The sequence below is a fragment of the Ptiloglossa arizonensis genome, chromosome 6 (assembly GCF_051014685.1).
Source record: "Ptiloglossa arizonensis isolate GNS036 chromosome 6, iyPtiAriz1_principal, whole genome shotgun sequence".
Lineage (NCBI taxonomy): Eukaryota > Metazoa > Arthropoda > Insecta > Hymenoptera > Colletidae > Ptiloglossa > Ptiloglossa arizonensis.
In genome coordinates, this window is record NC_135053.1 from 19,544,117 (window position 1) to 19,562,603 (window position 18,487).

An 18,487-nucleotide genomic window follows, 5' to 3' on the forward strand; every position below is an offset into this window, starting at 1 on the left:
GCAAAGAAAGAGAGAACGATTTACGGAAAGCTTTTCAAGTGACGAGAACAGAACCCAACCAACCCCTATGATCGATATAAAAAATAATACTTTGCAACCGTTGTATTTAAATAGTTCCTTGATAGAATTTCGGTAAATGGCGTTTCCTTCGTGGTCGTGTTCGACAATTAACGAAAATTAGCAAACATTTTCAGATTCTGAAGACTACTTAATAAAATTTTAAAGACTTCTCTCGGTGAAGTGCAATAATTTTCGCGTTAAATAATTTTTACCTTGCGGGGAGGCTTATTCTTTAGAGTACATCTCTGTACGTAGTAGGTATAATGGTGGACGGTAAAATTTTTTGCAGAAAACTGGAAAAACGATGAGAAAGAGGCGCATTAATTAACTGAACGATGCATCATGGCCTCGTCTTTAGGGGGACCAGGAATGGCGTCGGGTGTTCCGACACCGCGAAGAGTCAACCTGGAATTTCCACCACCACCGCCTTATCCACCTCCTCACAGTCAGGTATAATTTCCAGCATGGAATGCTAAATCGTGTACGCGTAACTCTCGGTGGCTTCCAGCGCATGTTGCTTTAACCCTAGTGCGTTCCTCGGGTCTTTTTCGACCCGTCGTGTCCTCGTAATATATTCTTTCTCCGTAATTTTCAAGCTAACGTAACAAATTGGACGCTCCTGTATTTCCTTTGTTTCCTCTCGTTTGTATTATTATTAAAGTTCAAAGTTCACGAGTTTTCACGTTTTCGCGCCAAACACCACGTGGGTGCAATCGAACGGAAGAACGCATTAAGGTTAAACGAAAAATGTCGTTGCCTGATAATTTGTCACGTTTATACCTGTATAAAAAAACACACACACACGCGTACCAAGATACTCGTAATACTACGAAGTAATAATCTTTCGATTACGGTTCGAAATATGAATTTTCATTGTACGTAAAAACAGCCTTAAGTGTTTCGTATACGCGTTACGTAAAATAATTAATTAACTTGGAAAGCACATATTTTGAAAATATTAGGTTGTTTGGAAAGTCATTTCGTTTTTTTTTTTTTTAGTGAAAGTGAAACACGATTTTTTTAGAGTGTATAAACATTTTATTAAATTACATATTCTCCATTTTGGAAAACGAAATGACTTTCCAAGTCATTTGTTAGAATTGTAAATTAGAATTAAATATAAGTTGGAATTAAAATTTTCTATTATTGTACGTATTCGTCGCTCGGAGAAGTATTTTTAATTCGTATTATTCACCAAGATTTTGTTTACAATTTTCTTGAAATTTCTGTCCGCCAATTGGTTTAATTAACAAAAATATTACAATTATCGTCTCGTTTCTCGCAGATGCCTTGCACGGGACTGGCGGACCCTGCAACGGTGGCTTCGCCCATGACGAGCTCTTCTCACCAGCATCCCCTTCAGGATTATTCGTACGCTTACTACGAACCTGGCCCGAGCCGACTGCACGGCGCGTATCCGGCGGAAGTAAGCCTGAATCGTGTTCAGCAGCAACAACAGCAACCACTGCGACCGGAACCGTTCAAAAGGCACACATACATGACGCGATACGGGACAGAGGAGAACATTTACGAGGAAATCTCGGAGATCAAGTGAGGGACTAGATCCGTACAGCAATTCGTTAAATATGGGTCCTATTTGGTCGAGAGTACCCACAGGCCCGTATTTCCGCGAAAATAGTCGAAAATTCTCGACTCGAACGTCTCAGAAATCTGTAACCGTAGCTTAGAATGCCTTTCGGTGATTCAGTTGGAGGGTAATTTCACTCGCGATTTAATCGCCGGGAAATTACACCAGCGCGTGTGAACGTGAGTGGAATAAGGGGTTAGAAATGAAAATGAGATCAGTAGCAAGAGTAGTAATTTCACGAATAAGAATTTCAGAATACAGCGCAGGAATGTTTTTTCTTTCTTTCTTTTTTTTTCTTTGGAAGCGTGACAATAAATTTATCGGCTAGAAAATAACGTACAAAATTCTAGGTCGAATACCTAGCAAATTCTATTTCGGACGACTGAAATCGGAAATTGTCTCCGGGTCGGTGTCTTTTCTGTTTTTTTTTTCTTTTTTTAGAATATACAGTAGAATTCTAATAGTGTAAATTTGGGTCAGATTCATTCTATGGAACGCGTGTATAAAGTTTACGAAAATTAAACGCGCAAAGAACAAATAATAGACACGAGAGAATATTTACCGTTAACGATACCGGTACATTGATTATTCGTAAACCAGTGTAACGTCGTAACATCGTTTTCGTATCTCTGCTTCTAATTTGGGTTGTTCGGAAAGTCATTTCGTTTTCCAAAATGGAGAATATACGATTTAATAAAATGTTTATACACTCTAAAAAAAATCGTGTTTTATTTTCACCGGAGAAAAAAAAAACAAAATGACTTTCCGAACAACCCAATAATATACAATTACCTGCTTAGCGGTTACTAACTTCAAAACGCTCGAGTCGCGTCAGAGCCATGTCGTGAAATAGATCCGATCGACGACACTCACCTCTGGCGGCGGTTACTCGAAGCTATACTCTCGGGACCGATTCTAAGAGTCGAATTTCTTTCGAATCGGCCGACGAATCGAGAGAGCCCGCCGCTCCCCGAGGAATCGTTTCAATTGAACGCAGTACGTTTTTTCTGCGAGGTTTCCGTAACCGGAGGAAAAACCAGCCCGCTATTAGATACGCGCCCGGTCGCGGAGAGGGTGTTAATTTTCAAAGGGAGTGGTCACCCCGCGGGCTTCCTACGGATCGATACGTAGGGTCGATGATACCGCGCGCGGGATAACGTTTCATTCGGTCTAAATGGTTGATGAATACGCGCGTACGTTCGCCCGGCGCGAAGTGAACCTCACCGACGCGAGTGAATGCAGTTTTAAGTGGACAACAAGCTTCTCCCGGCCATTTGGCCCGATTCGACGCGCCGCGCACCGGATGCCATGAGACGGTGATTAACTCGCGGGACAATAAGAAAACAACAGTCGTAGATTGTCCGTGCAGCATCCACTAAGTCATTCATCGGGACAGGATAAATACCCATTCAAATTGAGTCCGATTCCCGGGTAAATTATTATGCGGCACTTGCTGTCCGTTTTAACCGTTGCCGTGAATGGGATACGTTACCCGGGAGTGTGTTTAACATTTGGAAAAAAAAAAGAATACAAAAATGGAACGACGTGAAAAAAATCTCCACGTCGATAGAAATGAAAGAAAATTCCTACGGTGGAACTACCGCGGGAATTCTTGCCGCTTTCCGTTTCTTACCATTTATCGTTGGTTGTTGTTTTTTCAACATTTATTTCGACACTGAATGTCGCATCGATCGCTTTATTTTTTGGTTTTCTTCGACGATCCCCGGTGCACCGACGAGGTGATTAAAACGGTGTTTTTAATCTCTTCGAATAAATCTCATTGTTATTTTCTTTTTCTTTTTTTTTTTTGTTATACATTGCTGCATAATCGTACTTTATCTATGGAAAATGTAAACGCAAGGACAGGGGGACTCGATGGTAAAGAGCGCAGGTGAGAGTATTCGAGAGGCGCGAGAATAGCATTAAGTGGTCGCTCAAGGTCGCCGAGGAACTGTCCCCGCCAGTACCGTTTGCAACTCCATCTGTTGGCCGTTGATACGAACTTGCGGGTACGCGCCGACTCTCGTTCGGAGAAGTTACGTTGCATTTGAAACGGTGCTGTACCAAATGGTGGAACGGAGGTGAACGGTGACCTTGAGAAACTAAAATTTAATATTACAACGGAGTATTGATATTGGTAACGCCAACTGGTTATTCGTACACTAATTGTCTCAATTCATTAGCAGACAATGCCATCGAGCGTTGCACGGCTCGAGGAGGTCCCTGGTGGCGGAGGAAGTCCGTCGAGTCCAGTCACGGCATCGCCGGGTACTGGGGGAATTAAACCTGAGCGTGGAGGCGATGTTGATGCCGACCGTAGCCGATAATAACGACGAGGATGAGCCCCAGGATCAACGCGGAGCGTCCACGGAGGAGCTGTTATCTTCGGTCAGTCCCACTGACGACCTCCTTTCGCCTGTTGGCTGTGACATGGACAGTGGCTTCAGTGGAAGCTCCAGTGCAAGTTACAGGTTGATAGAAATTGTAATTATAGTTCTAAGGCTGACCGTAGATTCGATACAAATTAATAGAAAAAACTTGCTGCGCGCGACACAAAGTATTTTTTATTTTTAACGATCGCCCGGTCGGTTCTTTTTATTTTTGGACCCCTTCGGTGACAAACAAACAACGACTGAAATTATTTTAAACGAGAAATATATAGCGACCGATTTGGAAGGGATCGAAACCAGATCGAAACGTCGAGAAATGTTAAACTCGCGATAACAATTGTACTCTGAATAATCTAACAAATTCCACGTGTATCGAACGCTGGATCTGAACTTGTATATAAAATTTCTTACATTCGCTGAAGAAATATTTTCAGGTCTCTATTTTCTGCACATAGCTGGTATCGAGGACTGCGTATTTAGAATTTTACAAAACTTCCACAAATGTACGATTTTTTTTTTTATTGTTCGTAAGACTTTACAGAAATTATAATTCTAGTTTCGAGAAATAGCTACGTAAGAACCGACACCGATTCGACGTAGCAATTCTACGATCGTGAAAGTTGTACATATATTTTTAACTGTTGTTTACTTAGGTCCGGACTAGGGTCCTTGAGACGAGGAATGGGTAAAACCAGTACGCCGGAATTGGTGGGTGGTCAGCGTAAGACGAAGGCCGCCATGATCTGGAAAAAGGGCTGGAAAGGCTGGAAAAAACTGCATTCGTTCGGAAGCAACAGCAACAAGACTGGTGAGTCATACGCGAGAGCTATTTACCCGCCGAGAATTTCTACGCTTGCTCGGATTCGCGAATGTTACGACAACCGATAGAAATGCTTCGGAACGAGTTTACGCGTCCTCGTTGTGTGCATGCATTTTTCGCGCAAGTCTCCGGCCAAATGTTCGATGAGACTTCGTTCGCACGATTGAACGCGGAATAATCAATGCGACGATCGAACGCAGACTGTACGATAATTCGTTTGAGCGAGCTTTCACACCGAATTCAAGACGCAGCACCACCCTCTGGTGTGAGATTCGCACACTGTGAAAACTCGTGTCCAAACAAATGTTATATTTTCTATCGAGCGCGGGTGTGAACACCAATAGGAATCGCGCGTAAATCCCAACAACGAAAGTGCAATCGACGCTGGTCAAGCTACGGTCACGAACCACTCACGGCCACGAATTAATTGTACTGTGACTTCGTTAAAAATTCTCGTTGCGCGACCTGTGACTCGCGTGCCACGACTACGAAGCGAGAAAAAGGGGGAAAGAGAGGGAGAGAGAGAGACATATACAGGATGTCCAAAAAGGTTAGGTTCGAACTCGTATCGTGTGTCACTGAGACCAAATAGACGAGAAAAGAAAACTAGTAAAACATTTTCGAACATATGTTTATACGGACTTTTTTCATCTATTCAGCTTCACTAACACGCGATAAAAATTTGCCCCTAACCTTTTTGGACACCCTGTACATACAGGAGTGGCGTTCCTTCTCTGCAAGTGTTTCGAGAAGCATGCGAACGCTCGACACCTTCAGTCATGTGCGACCAACACAGAATGTATAAAATAATAATAATAACAATGGAACTTTAACAATGTGGATTCAAACAGTCCCTTAGGCATCGAATATCTATCCGAAACATTTTCGATTCTAGCAGGTATTTCTTTCTTCAATTATACACAATTCATAAGAATAATATTAAAGTGAAAATAAGCATATTGGAATCAACTATAGAAAAATAATTTTTTCGTCAAAAAGCATAGCCATACATTAGGTACGCGGGCGAGATACAGCCACGTGTTGTTATTAACCTAACCTCGCTTTACCGAAAGTATCGGAACCGTTAAGATACGAAATTATTCGACCTACTCGATGCCCCAATTAATTACAGTGTATCGTAATATACTACACACGGCGTACCTGATGAAGTATTGCAAACCGGGGCAATCGCGATCAATCTTTGAGCGCAACGCACCAACGCACGCACCGCGCGTTCAGATCGTCGGGGCACCTTTTGTCCGTCTATTTCATGGCCCTTTGTCGCGCATAACTGCACAAGTATGTACGGGCCTTTCTTTCATGGGAACACTGGCCGGGAGTATGACGCAAGCGTTTGGCCCCGTGCGCTCGTGTGCATTTGGCGCACGAACAGAGTTAATTATTGGTACTTGGAAGGGGTCAGCCGCGGGGTCACTCGGTGGAGAAGCAGATGCGAGACCACGTGCACGCCCTTCTCTCGCCGTTTTAATCTCTATCTCCCTCGGTTTCTCTCTCTCTGCCCGCCCCACGACTGCTTGGATTTTGAGCTCGCCGTACAGGGTGTCTCAAAATAAACGCAATCCGAAATAACCGCTAATTTCACGAGGCGATCCGTTCTTTTCTATTTTTAGGTTATGGAATATTGTTTCAAAATAGGTTGGATCTCTCAAATAGAATTTTGCGTTTCTTCCTCGGGTAAAAAAAAAAGACCCAATGAAACATTTCGAGTAAGAGTACTAAAACTAGTAACCTGCGACAAAATACGTTTCATATTTGAGCTTAATTCTCGAAGCCTAACATTGTTATACTAATCCGTATAACTAATGCATATTGTCGTTACCTACCCCATAGAAGAAGAAAAGTATTCTCGTGTAAAAATAAAAATACGGGTGACCTTGGGAAACTCGGATCAAAATAGCATTGAAAAAAGCATGTCCCTTGCGGTGTATTCGTCCTTTAAAATTATTCACACGCACGAAGTATTTTTCGTATTCTCGCAACTAGACGAATAGGTGATCCGTTTTAAGCGGGACATCCTGTATGAAAAATATCATCGCTGGTCGGTCCTGTAACAGCGAACACTCATAGTTTACTTCGACTGCTTATGGACTCGTTGGACTGATTGGGAATAATTTCATCTAGTACAATTTTCTCTAATAGTGGTACGTTTAAAAACCATTTGTGTCGCACAATGGACTAAAGTTTCATTTTGCACGTCTGGCGGGTCGTCAGATGCTTACCCGAGAACCATTTTTTTTTTTTTTATGGTGGCAAATTCTGACGATAGCCAACTGAGATTGTAAACGAAGAATTGTGGAGGGTTTCGTAGGACAGATGTTCGGAAAAGAGCAGTCTCTTTAGTCAACCATATGGTTTCCGGGATCCCGTCGAGATTCTTGAACGCCTCGGGCCTACCCTAATCTCTATACCGAACTTGAAGGACACTCGCCTAGCGCACGAAACAATACCAGCTTTGTGGCGATCCACCGGATGTTACGACTCTTCTCGGTATTTCAAGGTGAAGTCGACGAACTCTGTAATCGCGGTGAAAACACCGAACGGTAATGATATCGATAATCGCTTTCCGAGCAATGTCCGTGCTACGCGCAATTAGCTTCTGTCGTAAAATGGGGATGCAATAAAAGTCGCGATTGTAATGGAATTGGTAAAACAAATCTTATCTGTAAACGAATTTTTCATTTCAATGTGCATTTCATACGAATAGTAAAGTAACAAATCCAGGCAGAATATACCTACCTCTTGCAAAAGAATTTATGAATATAAGTAAACATTTTTTGGAAACCATATAAATGTAATTTAGAATCTGTGCTTTGGTCTGCATTTGATAGTATTTATAAAACTAGTCAGGGCTTACTTTCGAGAAATAAATGCAGTCTGTAATCGTCTAGTGGTAAATATTTAAAGCGTTAAATAACCATTTTTAAGTTTGATATTGATAGTTATTAGTTGTTAATTGGCTTGCTATAAGCGAAGATAACATTTTAACATGTTAGAAAAATATCGATCCGCGTGAATAATGAAATCGAAAGAAATTTCGTCCCGAGCTATTCTCGAAACTGAAAAAATATTAATTATCGATCGAGTGAGGTTAGTTACGTTTGAATGCTTGCACGGCAAAATACGTGTAATCGCCACGATAGAAAACTTCGTTTAAAAGTAACAATACGGTAATTTGTCCGCGATAGGAGTCATTGAAAGGAACACGAAACCCTTCGCGAGAAGGAAGGTATGCGAAAAGTATTGAAAGAAGGCTAAACGCATTATGAGTCGAGAGAAAGGCGCCAGACGAGACTCGCTCGCGCTATTATCGCGATACTTTATTGGTATTCGTTTCGACAGCGTGTAATATTCGTATCGTAATCGATCTACCTCGATATCGTGCTTCTCCTGCCTTCGAACAACTCTATGATCAGTCGATTCCGCCGTTTCTTTTCGCTCGTGTTCACCGACTTTTTCAGCGTCGCAATACACCGATGCTGAATGAACCACACTGCAAGAAACGTAATCTCAAGTGGTTTCGAGCGACAGTGGCGCCTCTCAGTGGTCAACGTAACGTAACCAACTCCATTTATTCTGGCTTACTCTCGGTCCACTCGACAGAATTGCATGATTCTTTCATAAGTTTTAGAGACAAACCAAAGATTTCTATTTGCTTCTATTTTCCACGCTAGGACTGGTCAACTCCGTTCGTTCTATTTTGCAACTATCCTCAGTGAAACTTAGCCTCAGAATTTATTGAATTCATTTTTGCGCGATGAATAATTATTTCGTATCACGCTCGAAAATATGTTGGTGCAAAAGGAACAAAAAATTACTCGTAGAAGCTTCGCATTTTGATCCTTTTCCGAATACTTTGTACAATCCTTTTAAACATCAAAATTACCGGTAACAATTTTCCAATTGTACAACCGACATTGCAAAGTCCCTGTTACACTGTTTACAATAACCTAAATAAATTTCGTATACTCTTCTATTATTATTTTAAAACGAAACAAAAATTTTCTCAGAAACGAAGGTTTCTCAGGAAGGTACAAAAATGGTAAAATGTAAAATGTTCAAATTGATTCTCTACCGGCAGTTATTCTACAAACTTTGGAGAAAGTATTAAATGCAAAGTGTAATACCAACTTCGTTTAATAAAAGGGACACCTTATAACGTAATTTACAGTTAAACCTGTCGTACGATTAACCGATCGATATATTGCCGTTCCTAAAAGAGAAAAAAGAAAGATATATTCGAATGTGATCCTCCTCGCACCGTGCAGCGACGTCACAGCTTATTGGCAATGGTTTCCACGGCGTGCATCACTCGGATCATGATGGATCTATTCTCCTCGTCCCGTCGTTTGATATACTCGAAGATCTGCTCGATACGACGATCGGTCCGTGACTCGTGATCCTCGCGATACGGGGCCCGCGTTCTCCTCGACTTTCTCGGTCTTTCCTCATCCTCGTTACGCGCCGCGCTCGCTCGTCCTTTGTCTCTGGTCGAATCGACGACGTCGTTTCCCCGTAACCTCGACAAGTCCTTAGAGCAGTCCGCCTCCGACGTCACTTTTTTGATCGTGAGCTCCGTGGCGCGCGGCAGCCGCGGCATCAGCACTGTCTTCGGCTCGCGTTTCCTTCTCGCGTAACTTTTGCTCGTTTGCCTGAAAACGAAGGAGGCTCTGATTTTTCTGTCGACGTCGCTGAAACAGACGGGTTACGTAAATCGCGCGACGTTCGTTTCTAGCGTGGCAACCGAGCCGCGCGAGGAGTAAGGAAAAAATGCTATTGGAATCCCATTAAACCCGTAGAACGCCCATGGGCATTCACCGCGCGCACTGTAATTGACCGAACGCTGACAATACCAAACGGGTTACCGCGACATTGATCTATTGAATTATAGATCAATATTAGTAATAGAACAATCTTTTTTCACTAGATTTTTTTACCGCGCAAATGATAGACGAATATTCTCCCTGGATACCTAACTTGAAGGTCCTGTCACCTTACTTAATAGATCAATATTACTAGAACAATTTTTTTCAGAAGTTTTTTTACTGTGCAAATAATACACATATACCTTTTCTGGATATCTAATTTAAAAGTCTGTCAGCTTACTTGATAGATCGATATTAGTAGAACAATTTTTTTTTTTTTTTCAGAAGTTTTTTTACTATGCAAGTAATATACGAATATTTTCTCTGGACACTCAACACGAAAGTCGATCGCAACTCGTGACTCTTGCAGCTTTGTTAATTATTGTAAACGTCGATCTTCGACTCCTGTACCTGGTGGTTTCGCGCAACGGTATTCTCTCGATTTGAACCGTGTCGTCGCTGAACGTTCGTAGCCTATGATCGGGGTGGAAGTCGTCGTTACGACGCTCGATTTCCGGGTCAGATCCGACAGGAAGCGCGTCCACGGAGGAGGTGGGCTCTTCCGGTGTTACGGAGACGCAAAGGAATTCGTGGGGATCGATGTACTCGTCGTGGTTCGGCGTTCCACGGTCGTGTCCCAGGAGCTCGTCGATCGCGCTGTAAAAGGGCCAAGAGACGTCGTCCGCCTTGTTTCTGTCTCCGTGTACCGGGTTCCTCAGTTCCTTCAACAGATCGCTGTGGCAGATGCATAGTAACAGGACGAGAGCTAAGCGAGTCGTGCTCGATCGTGTCATGTGTGTATGTATATGTATGCGCGCGCGCGCGCGCCTGTGTACGCCTATCTGTGTATCCACACGCCATTTGTTGCTGAGCCGACGCGTTCCTCGAGTGCCTGGCGTTTACTGATTTTCGTCCAGCTTCGAATCCTCACGGATCTTTCGAAAGCCGGATACTTTACACGACCAGGAAGTCGGTATTTTCTAGGAAGGACGTGCGCGTAAAGAGTCGGTATTGTATCGATATCTTTCGATCGGCCATCGTCGACACGGAATCGCGTGGATAACTTTACCGACACGTGAACAAATAAAGCGATGTGTATCGCAAAATTCCTTTGTAAAATGTGTACAGTGAGACCTCGATATAACGACTGTCGGATATGCTCGCGACGTTATATTGGGGGTGGGTAGCGATTTTCGTCCGAGAATTGATGTTCCGTTCGCGACCAAGACCGACGATAAACTAGTGGCGTCATTTAGTAAGAAAAATGAAATTTTGTAAATTTTTCACCGTATCTTCCGGAGAGTATCACCGTTGAATTCGTGAGATTTTCCCGGTTAAAACGAGCCCAAACACGACCCGAATCGAACTATTTTTAATTATACATTATTCGAAGTGCTTGTAAACAATATAGAATTGCATGAAATTAAAAGTGATCCGAAGTAGGTCGTGTTTGGACTCATTTTCATCGGGAAAACGCCACCAGTTCGTTGATAATACTTTTAGGAAGATATATTGAGAAAATGTAATAATTTTTGAACATTGTTAAATTTTTAAACATTGAACGTCTTCGAGAGACCATAATGTCCCCAATAGTGGAGAGAATGATTCGTTTAGTTATATGGAGGATTTATTGTATTTTTTACAGATGAAAGAACGTGGAATAGGTTTGAAACAAATTAAACCTAGTATTTTTTAAATATTTTAGTATACCAATCATTTCGTCCTCGTCGAATGGTACATGCAACGCTCGGTCTTAGATCGAGATTAAAACGATCAATTACTGGAACGATATAGCCTCCGATACTCGTTAAGAGATCCAAGTTTAGGACTTTTATCGAGGAGTTATCGCGCAAGAGTAAGAAAAATTGTCACGTTAAATGGATTAGATTTGCAACAGTCTCGTATCTTATTGACTCTTGTTCCCTGGCGGTGTCTTTTCCTCGGCGACTTGTCTGCTCGTTGTAGAGCATGTTTATTATCCTTAGGGGGAGAAACGCAAACGAAAGACGCTAAAGCAAACTAACGCGCGCGGGTAAACGAGCGATCGTGGTTAATCGTGGGGTAATAAAAGGCATCTGCCTCGTCTCACTTTGTATTGCTGCAACAGGTTCGACCATTTCTTCTTCAGCACCCTGTAGTGTACGTTAGCCATAATGGTGGGAAATTCCTCTCGCATCTGTTGCAGAATGTATCTACGAAATCGAAACAATAACAGAATAAAAGGCTCGTGCATTGAAAATTTGCATTATTGGTTTCAACGATCGCAATTATTATTGAATTAATCATTGTTTTATTCCATGCGATTTACTAAATGGACAAAGACTCGTTATTGTGCATAAGTCACACACTCTGCACAAATTATAGAAATATAAAGCAGGAAACAACAATGATAAAAAAAAAAAAACGTGTAATTATTCCTGAAAAAAAAAGAAGAAAAGGGGAAAGAGACCGAAATGTGTAAAATTTTATTTTTACAAGATTTTGAAAAAAAATTCTCGCGTCTAACAAACACGTTAAATTCGCTTTGTTGTCAGACTTGCGAATGCGCGCGCATATTCGCGTTACGGTATTCCGAGAAACGAACACTGAGGACACTGTTCGCCAGAGAGAATTAAATCGGTCTATTGTTTTGCTCTTATCGCGAGCGTACGTTTCGCGCGATAACGAAACCGTCGAAGACGAACGATCGATAAGTGACGGACGTGGTGATGGTCGTGAGCTGGATGCAATTCTGCGGGGCATTTCCGTTTCCGTTCTAACGATACATACATACGTATGTTTCATTTGGAACAGCAATGTCATCCTAACATTTCCGAGTTTTACATAGATGTAAATCGTAGTAAGTGGACCGTGGCTTTTCTGCATTTATGACATATATTATCGCGGTAAACGCGCGTAGAATATATTGCTTAAGTTAGTATAATAACACGAATATTTCAAATTATGTATGCGCGCACGTTTTGCATATCGTTCGCATACGTTCGCACTCGCAAATCCCGTAAGTGCACAAAATTCACGCAGTATGCTTAAAAGATTTCATTTTTTATGTAAATAAACGGGCGTGTGTCATTACACTGCGTTGAGTAAAATGACCGCGTATGTAGAGTGGTCTACGACGGACGGTTAAATAAAATAAGCGGTGTATTTAAAACGATATCAGAAAAGATACTCCTATGCATTATTTACAGTATTAATAGACTCGAGACGTTCAAGTTATCGATATTTGTCTATGATAAAAATTATTTTTTGTGCCTCGTTTCTTGTCAGTCGCACCCGCCTATTTTGAAAAACATCGGTCGAGCACGTTCAACGAACAGAGCATCGCGCGAGGAAATTGCGGTAACGATTTATAATGCAACGATTAGACCACTGACACAAGCCGAACTCGTTTTTCTTCCAATTTTCGTCGGGGCCGTTAATAATAGTGATTCGCCGCTCGCGTCCCGATATTTCGGTGTCACAAACTATTTTCGTCCCCGCTGATCCTTTGGCATAGTCTCTTTTTCGGTTTCACGCGCTACTGCGACTCGCCCGAGGCGAACGTTTAGCTTTCCTACGGCCGTTAAATCCCAATAAGGAAGTAAAACGTGACGGAACATAAAACCAGACCGCAGATTGCATTTAAACGCTAAGAAAGCAATCGTTCTGTATTTTTCTATGCGCACAGGTTTAGGATCCGGTTCAAGACGAATGTTTTGCCAGCATTTTTCCACTTGCGCGGAGAAAAAGGAGTTACAACAATTTTATATTCCTTTTGTATCTTTCGGTAGCGTAGAATATTCTCTCCGTATTACCAGAGAGATTCACCGAGGGGCGCTAGGTGCGTTTCCACTTCCGATTGGTAGAACGAGATTGGCGATGCGCATTCGACCAATCGGAAGTTGAAACGCGCCTAGCGCCCTCGGTGCATCTGTGGTGATGCGAACAGAATCGTTTGAGCTGCACGACATTTTCGTGAAGTTGGCGCGCATTGTTCGTTTATATTGTCGAACGTGGAAATTCTTGGACATCAAGAAACAAAGAAATCGATGGCTGATCAGTGAAATACGTTCAAAGTATTCTGGCGTGACAAGGAATTTCAACTACCGAGACAAAACACGTTACAATGATTGCAAATAATCGTCTTATTATGTAATGATATTTCAGAGCAAAAGATGTTTATTGAGAATAGAAATTCTTTACTATCGTGTAATTTTATTCGCCATAAGACATAACAAAATCTAAATTCAACTATATGAGTAGAGAATGTAAAGTAAAAGGGTGAGGTTCAACGAGCTGCTGTTTTGCAATCTAACCTTAATTTTAGGTTAATCGGAAAAGTAATATTCAGCCTTGACAAAACAGAATTTCATTTGCAGATTAATAAATTATTCTGCTTCGTTAGGAGTGAAGTTTTTACTATAGTGCTAACGTAAACAAGGTACTTTTTAGAAGAGAATTTTTTCTACCATATCCAAAGATATTCGCGACTTGGAAAATAATCTATTCAATTATCTTACATTCTAACATGGATGAGCTTCAATTTTTTACACGAAAATTTATCTTGCTAAATTTTGTCGATACTTGCTGAAATACCTATTCACCAAGAACAATTGTTAATGCAACGATATTTTAATAAAGTCGTGAAAAGAAGAATCGGTGATTCTGAATAAGAAAAAAAGACCTGTTGATATGTCCAAGGATACTAGAAATTCTCTTCCAAGGTTACCTTTGAACCCTCGAAACCGTCGCTGTCCCAAGGAAAGGAAACACAGAAAACGAAGCGATGTTTAAGACGATGGCCGTATATACTTACTCCCATCCTGCCTGGGCGGAATATTTGCGGCCGGTGAAGAGCTTTCCATTTTCCTTTCTGAGCTGAATGAACCGGCAGGTGAGATTCTCGGTCCCTGTAGACATCCGTAAAAGGGGGAGGAGATGTACAGCCGGTGACTACCTGCGTGACTCGCGATTATTATCGCGTACTCGCGGCAACGATTCCTCTATTAGACGCTTATTATAACGCTGGCGGAATGTCGCTGACTCCGTGGCGACCGGTCGCAGGCGTAAAAAAGTATTCACAGGGAATAACAATAAATTATTTTGGCATTAGACACTTTAAGCATATATATTTTAGGTAATGTTTACGTCTTTTGTTATAGATCCTCTTAAACGTATAATAATTTATTACTGTACAATAAAAAAAATTGTAAAATGATATAGAACTATGTGTCCAAGTATATACAAAAAAAAGTGTAAGCGTATTTGATGCTTGGTATTTACAATCTATCACGTATAAAGGATTAAAACATTGTCTAATATTTTAATATTAAGTAAAACGTGTATTACATTAATATTAATATATCGAGTTGTTTTAATTTGTAAAACATAACCTTGAAATGACTAATGACAAATTGAGTCATTTTTTTTTTTACGAGTCATTGGAATATTTATTTGGAGAGAATAACAATTGGAATACGCGCAATTTAATACCGCGGGAACACGTGGACGAGGGCGCGGGCGTTACGCGCATTCCATTATGCGTTTCTTTGAATCACTCGTGTGCATCGACACAGTCTGATCGTAAGAACGGGAGTAACAATTCAGTTGCGCGCGCGAACGGAACATTGCGGCCGCGTGTAATGTGGCCGTTGCTATTTAGGTCGATATTTGAAAGATCTCTGAATTGGATATTTAGCAAAATCTCTGCAATTACTTACGGTTGTTTATTCCCGTTCGAGAACAATTATTATATTAGTAAACATTTATTTATGAAATTAAAGTTAATGATTTTGAGTCGGAAGTCTACATTCAAGTATAAAAATATTCAGTACAAGTATATTATTAATTATTTATAAGAAAGGTTTCGACCTCGGGTTTACGAACTGTTTTGGTATAATTGTTTATATATCTAAGAACAAAATTATACAAAAATTAACAGTCAAGAATCGAGTTACAAATATAAATAGCTAATTTCGTGGTATTAATGTAAGTCTGCGTTTAATTAATTTTTAAACCCAGGGCTTAAACATTTATTGTAAATAAACAATCATTTGCTTTTACTGACTATTTTTGTATTTAATTGGATTTATTTATGAAATTTGAAAAGAGTCATCGCAAAGAATATTCCATAAATTTAAATATTTGGGAATTTCATAAATGTAAAATATTGAACAGATGATTATGTGCGAACTTTCTTTGCAGCTGCTAAAAAAATATTCCGTTAACAACGGAACGTGATTAATAAACATCGTATTATCGAAAAAAAAAAAATTTATTATTACAATTAATACCTTTCCATAACAGAAATCTTAGAAAACGTAAACAAAACACATATGGCACATGCATTTTTATTTGCGCACAATTTTGTTCCGACGAACACGCATTCTGTGTGTACAGGAAAAACTACGCGTCCTGCCGGTAACAGAACATATACAGCATAATTTTACACGTCCCGTCGATTAAACGTTAATAACGAAAGGATACGAGAGGTAACATCGAAATCAGTATCAAATGCGATAGAAACGATAAAATACTACGATAACCGTTCCGTTAAAATTTCAAATGAGATTGTGGAATGGTCTGATTGAACGAAGGAAGATGGCAAAGTTCAGACCGGCACAAAGCAAGCATTACAGGGACGATGACGCAAGGAAAGACAACTACGACTCCGCACTTGCGTATCACTGTGAATCTACGTAGCAAAATGGATTACCGTGACTGACGTATGCGTACGCGGGACTATTAAAACGGGAACGAAGGGAACATCTCGAGGTATACATACGTGGAACGTTTCTGTCTATTTCGCACAATCGTTGACTGTAATGATAATTCGACAACGAGACACAAAAGAAAAATCGTACACGTGTTCATCGAGACACCGAGCATTTCTCCATTCAAGCCAGAACTCACATCGAAATTTCGTCTGTTGTGAAGCCTGCGTCATGTTGACTGTTCGATAAGAATCTACCGAGGATGCGATCGCCCGTGTGAAACCTCCTCATAGTCGAGATTCTGATGCGTACTAAAATCTAGACCTGGTTTCAGTCTTCACCGAGAACTAGAGGGGAGTACGTAGAGTACGGGCTGCTACCGCCGTGGTGGAAGCTGCAAACATAGATTTGGTGGGGACGCGATACTTAGACGGTATATACGCGAGTTTGTCCGTGGACAACGCGTATAACCGGCTGCTCTTTGGATGCGTGCCAAGCAAGAAAGGAAAACAAACCGCGTCGCCATCTCCCATTAGAGCTACACAACAGCTCTTTTTCCTCTTGCTCGGCCAACCGTTCTCTGTTCTCCACGATTCACTGTGTTATCGACCACAGGATTCCTAACTGACGATATTGATCCTTTAATCGATCGTTGACAAAAATGTACAGTATCTCATATAATTCATAGTTTGTATAATCGATTTTCGACTTTTGTTCTTGTTTTTAATACTCTAGTTAGAATTTTAAATCTAGATCGAGTAAGCAGCATTCATCTCTAATAGAGGGTTACGGCAATGCGAAGCATCGAGTACAGTGTTGCCAAGATCGAAGTTAAAGAAAATTTCCATAAATACAATTAACTTGTAGCCTTGGCTATTTGCCTCTTTGGCAACACCATTCAAACAACATATTTTGATCTCGGCTGAAACTTTTATTTCTACTAGATGGCTCACTTGGGTCGTTTCGTAATGCGGTGTGAATTATACTGCGGAGGTTTTTTTTTTGTATCGCTACGGTCTAGAAATATATGGACAACATTTTGAGGATGTGGAGTTATCACTTTCATGAAATGGTTTTGTTTTATACAGTACTTACGTTGCGTTTATGCCCGAGCGATATCGAGTCCAGTTTTTCGTGGCAAACGTGTTTCACGCACACAGTGAACTGGTGGACTTCCGAAACGTGTCGTGTTTCACTTTTATAAGCATTCTTTGCTGTCAACATATTGCTTAGTTTAGGTTTCACACAAATTACAAATAATACGTATTTTGCACCAGTTGATATCCGACACTAATATAATTTTAGCGTTAAACGTAGCATGTATTTAAACAAATCAAATTTCGATTCCTGTAATCGTGTCTGACTTTATAGTTGATAATATTAATTGTCCGTATATAGAGTTTAAATTTGAGAATATTTTCGTGTATTGTATATTGTTAGACCCTTTACGTCGCTTCAGAGAAGTGGTATACATATTACTTATCGTGAAGTTAAGATCTGGGTGCATGCACAAGTTGAACTTCCACTAAGTTTTCGACATGAGATTGACGTGTTTAGTCTCGTGAAAATATCTAGTGCCGTGGTCGATAAATCCGATAATGTCGGTATGCGGCCATACAGTTAAAGATACGTCGATGCGTAACACATATTATATAGTTGCGTTAAATAAGCAAACCCCACTAGTGAAGGCATCTGCAACACGCCAAAAATGTATACGGTTATCCCGAAAATTTTCTCCGGGCGACGAATACAACGCGATTTCTTTTTCTTTCCACGTGGCTGCAAATTTTCGTAGAATTTTCCAGGTTTTCCATTTGTTAAGTGCAGAAGGCTGCGCATACATTTCCAACGAGAGCCCTCAGAGTCCAGCTGCCACACGCTTTTACTGTTTAACAATGCCCCAGGTCAGAAGATCGAGCTTTACCAGGGCCGTCAGGCAGCATAAGTTCTCGCAGCCGTAGCGAGCGTTCGAAGTGGCGCCGCTTTGTGGTCGTTTCGACGAACTACCACAAAACGATGAGGCGGTCTCTGTTTTCCTTTCTCTGCGGTGGTCG

The 18,487-nt window shown here is 41.0% G+C and overlaps 4 protein-coding genes across 12 annotated transcripts in view; 2 read left to right on the plus strand and 2 right to left on the minus strand.

The window, feature by feature from the left end:
• LOC143148220 (rho guanine nucleotide exchange factor 10) overlaps positions 1 to 18,487 on the plus strand; it is a 53,541-nt gene that overhangs the window by 7,193 nt on the left and 27,861 nt on the right. Inside the window, exons 2-5 of one of the 3 annotated variants that reach the window (XM_076314298.1) lie at positions 350 to 510; positions 1,346 to 1,611; positions 3,832 to 4,119; positions 4,692 to 4,846. In XM_076314298.1, the coding sequence (XP_076170413.1) occupies positions 403 to 510; positions 1,346 to 1,611; positions 3,832 to 4,119; positions 4,692 to 4,846 (817 nt within the window). In that variant the 5' untranslated portion in view covers positions 350 to 402. The remainder of the gene's footprint in view (positions 1 to 349; positions 511 to 1,345; positions 1,612 to 3,831; positions 4,120 to 4,691; positions 4,847 to 18,487) is intronic. The other 2 variants (XM_076314299.1, XM_076314300.1) reach the window with 2 other exon arrangements.
• On the minus strand, positions 3,263 to 8,771 carry LOC143148227 (uncharacterized). Of its 4 annotated transcripts, none has more exons than XM_076314336.1 (4): positions 8,249 to 8,771; positions 7,099 to 7,392; positions 3,810 to 6,924; positions 3,263 to 3,750 (listed from the first exon to the last, which is right to left on the minus strand). In XM_076314336.1, the coding sequence occupies exons 3-4, from the start codon at positions 3,842 to 3,844 to the stop codon at positions 3,459 to 3,461; spliced, it is 327 nt and encodes a 108-aa protein (XP_076170451.1). In that variant the 5' UTR covers positions 3,845 to 6,924; positions 7,099 to 7,392; positions 8,249 to 8,771; the 3' UTR covers positions 3,263 to 3,458. The 4 variants fall into 4 exon arrangements, with proteins under 4 accessions (XP_076170451.1, XP_076170452.1, XP_076170453.1 ...); XM_076314337.1 differs by having other exon boundaries at positions 3,810 to 6,608; positions 6,703 to 6,924; positions 7,099 to 8,771; XM_076314338.1 differs by having other exon boundaries at positions 3,810 to 4,071; positions 4,688 to 6,924; positions 7,099 to 8,771.
• LOC143148226 (uncharacterized) lies at positions 6,610 to 15,667 on the plus strand. The gene is made up of 4 exons (XM_076314335.1): positions 6,610 to 7,020; positions 7,146 to 7,376; positions 10,027 to 14,001; positions 14,100 to 15,667. Exon 4 carries the CDS (start codon positions 15,120 to 15,122, stop codon positions 15,576 to 15,578), a length of 459 nt encoding a protein of 152 aa, XP_076170450.1. The 5' UTR covers positions 6,610 to 7,020; positions 7,146 to 7,376; positions 10,027 to 14,001; positions 14,100 to 15,119; the 3' UTR covers positions 15,579 to 15,667.
• LOC143148222 (uncharacterized) lies at positions 8,998 to 17,663 on the minus strand. Of its 4 annotated transcripts, none has more exons than XM_076314308.1 (5): positions 17,529 to 17,663; positions 16,633 to 16,827; positions 11,831 to 11,933; positions 10,153 to 10,463; positions 8,998 to 9,567 (listed from the first exon to the last, which is right to left on the minus strand). In XM_076314308.1, exons 2-5 carry the CDS (start codon positions 16,722 to 16,724, stop codon positions 9,150 to 9,152), a joined length of 924 nt encoding a protein of 307 aa, XP_076170423.1. In that variant the 5' UTR covers positions 16,725 to 16,827; positions 17,529 to 17,663; the 3' UTR covers positions 8,998 to 9,149. The 4 variants fall into 4 exon arrangements, with proteins under 4 accessions (XP_076170423.1, XP_076170424.1, XP_076170422.1 ...); XM_076314309.1 differs by lacking the exon at positions 17,529 to 17,663 and adding an exon at positions 16,949 to 17,100; XM_076314307.1 differs by lacking the exon at positions 17,529 to 17,663 and adding an exon at positions 14,537 to 14,630 and having other exon boundaries at positions 16,633 to 16,862.

Excerpts from the sequence above, each read along its gene's own strand:
- LOC143148227 (XM_076314340.1), bottom strand. The coding sequence starts at position 3,844 with ATGGCATTGTCTGCTAATGAATTGAGACAATTAGT. Across the intron at positions 3,751-3,809 it reads AATGAATTGAGACAATTAGT|TTTCTCAAGGTCACCGTTCA; the intron begins GTACGAATAACC and ends ATTAAATTTTAG.
- LOC143148226 (XM_076314335.1), top strand. The coding sequence starts at position 15,120 with ATGACTAATGACAAATTGAGTCATTTTTTTTTTTACGAGTCATTGGAA.
- LOC143148222 (XM_076314307.1), bottom strand. The coding sequence starts at position 16,666 with ATGACGCAGGCTTCACAACAGACGAAATTTCGAT. Across the intron at positions 11,934-14,536 it reads TCCGCCCAGGCAGGATGGGA|ATACATTCTGCAACAGATGC; the intron begins GTAAGTATATAC and ends TCGATTTCGTAG. Across the intron at positions 10,464-11,830 it reads ACCTGTTGCAGCAATACAAA|GAACTGAGGAACCCGGTACA; the intron begins GTGAGACGAGGC and ends GATCTGTTGAAG.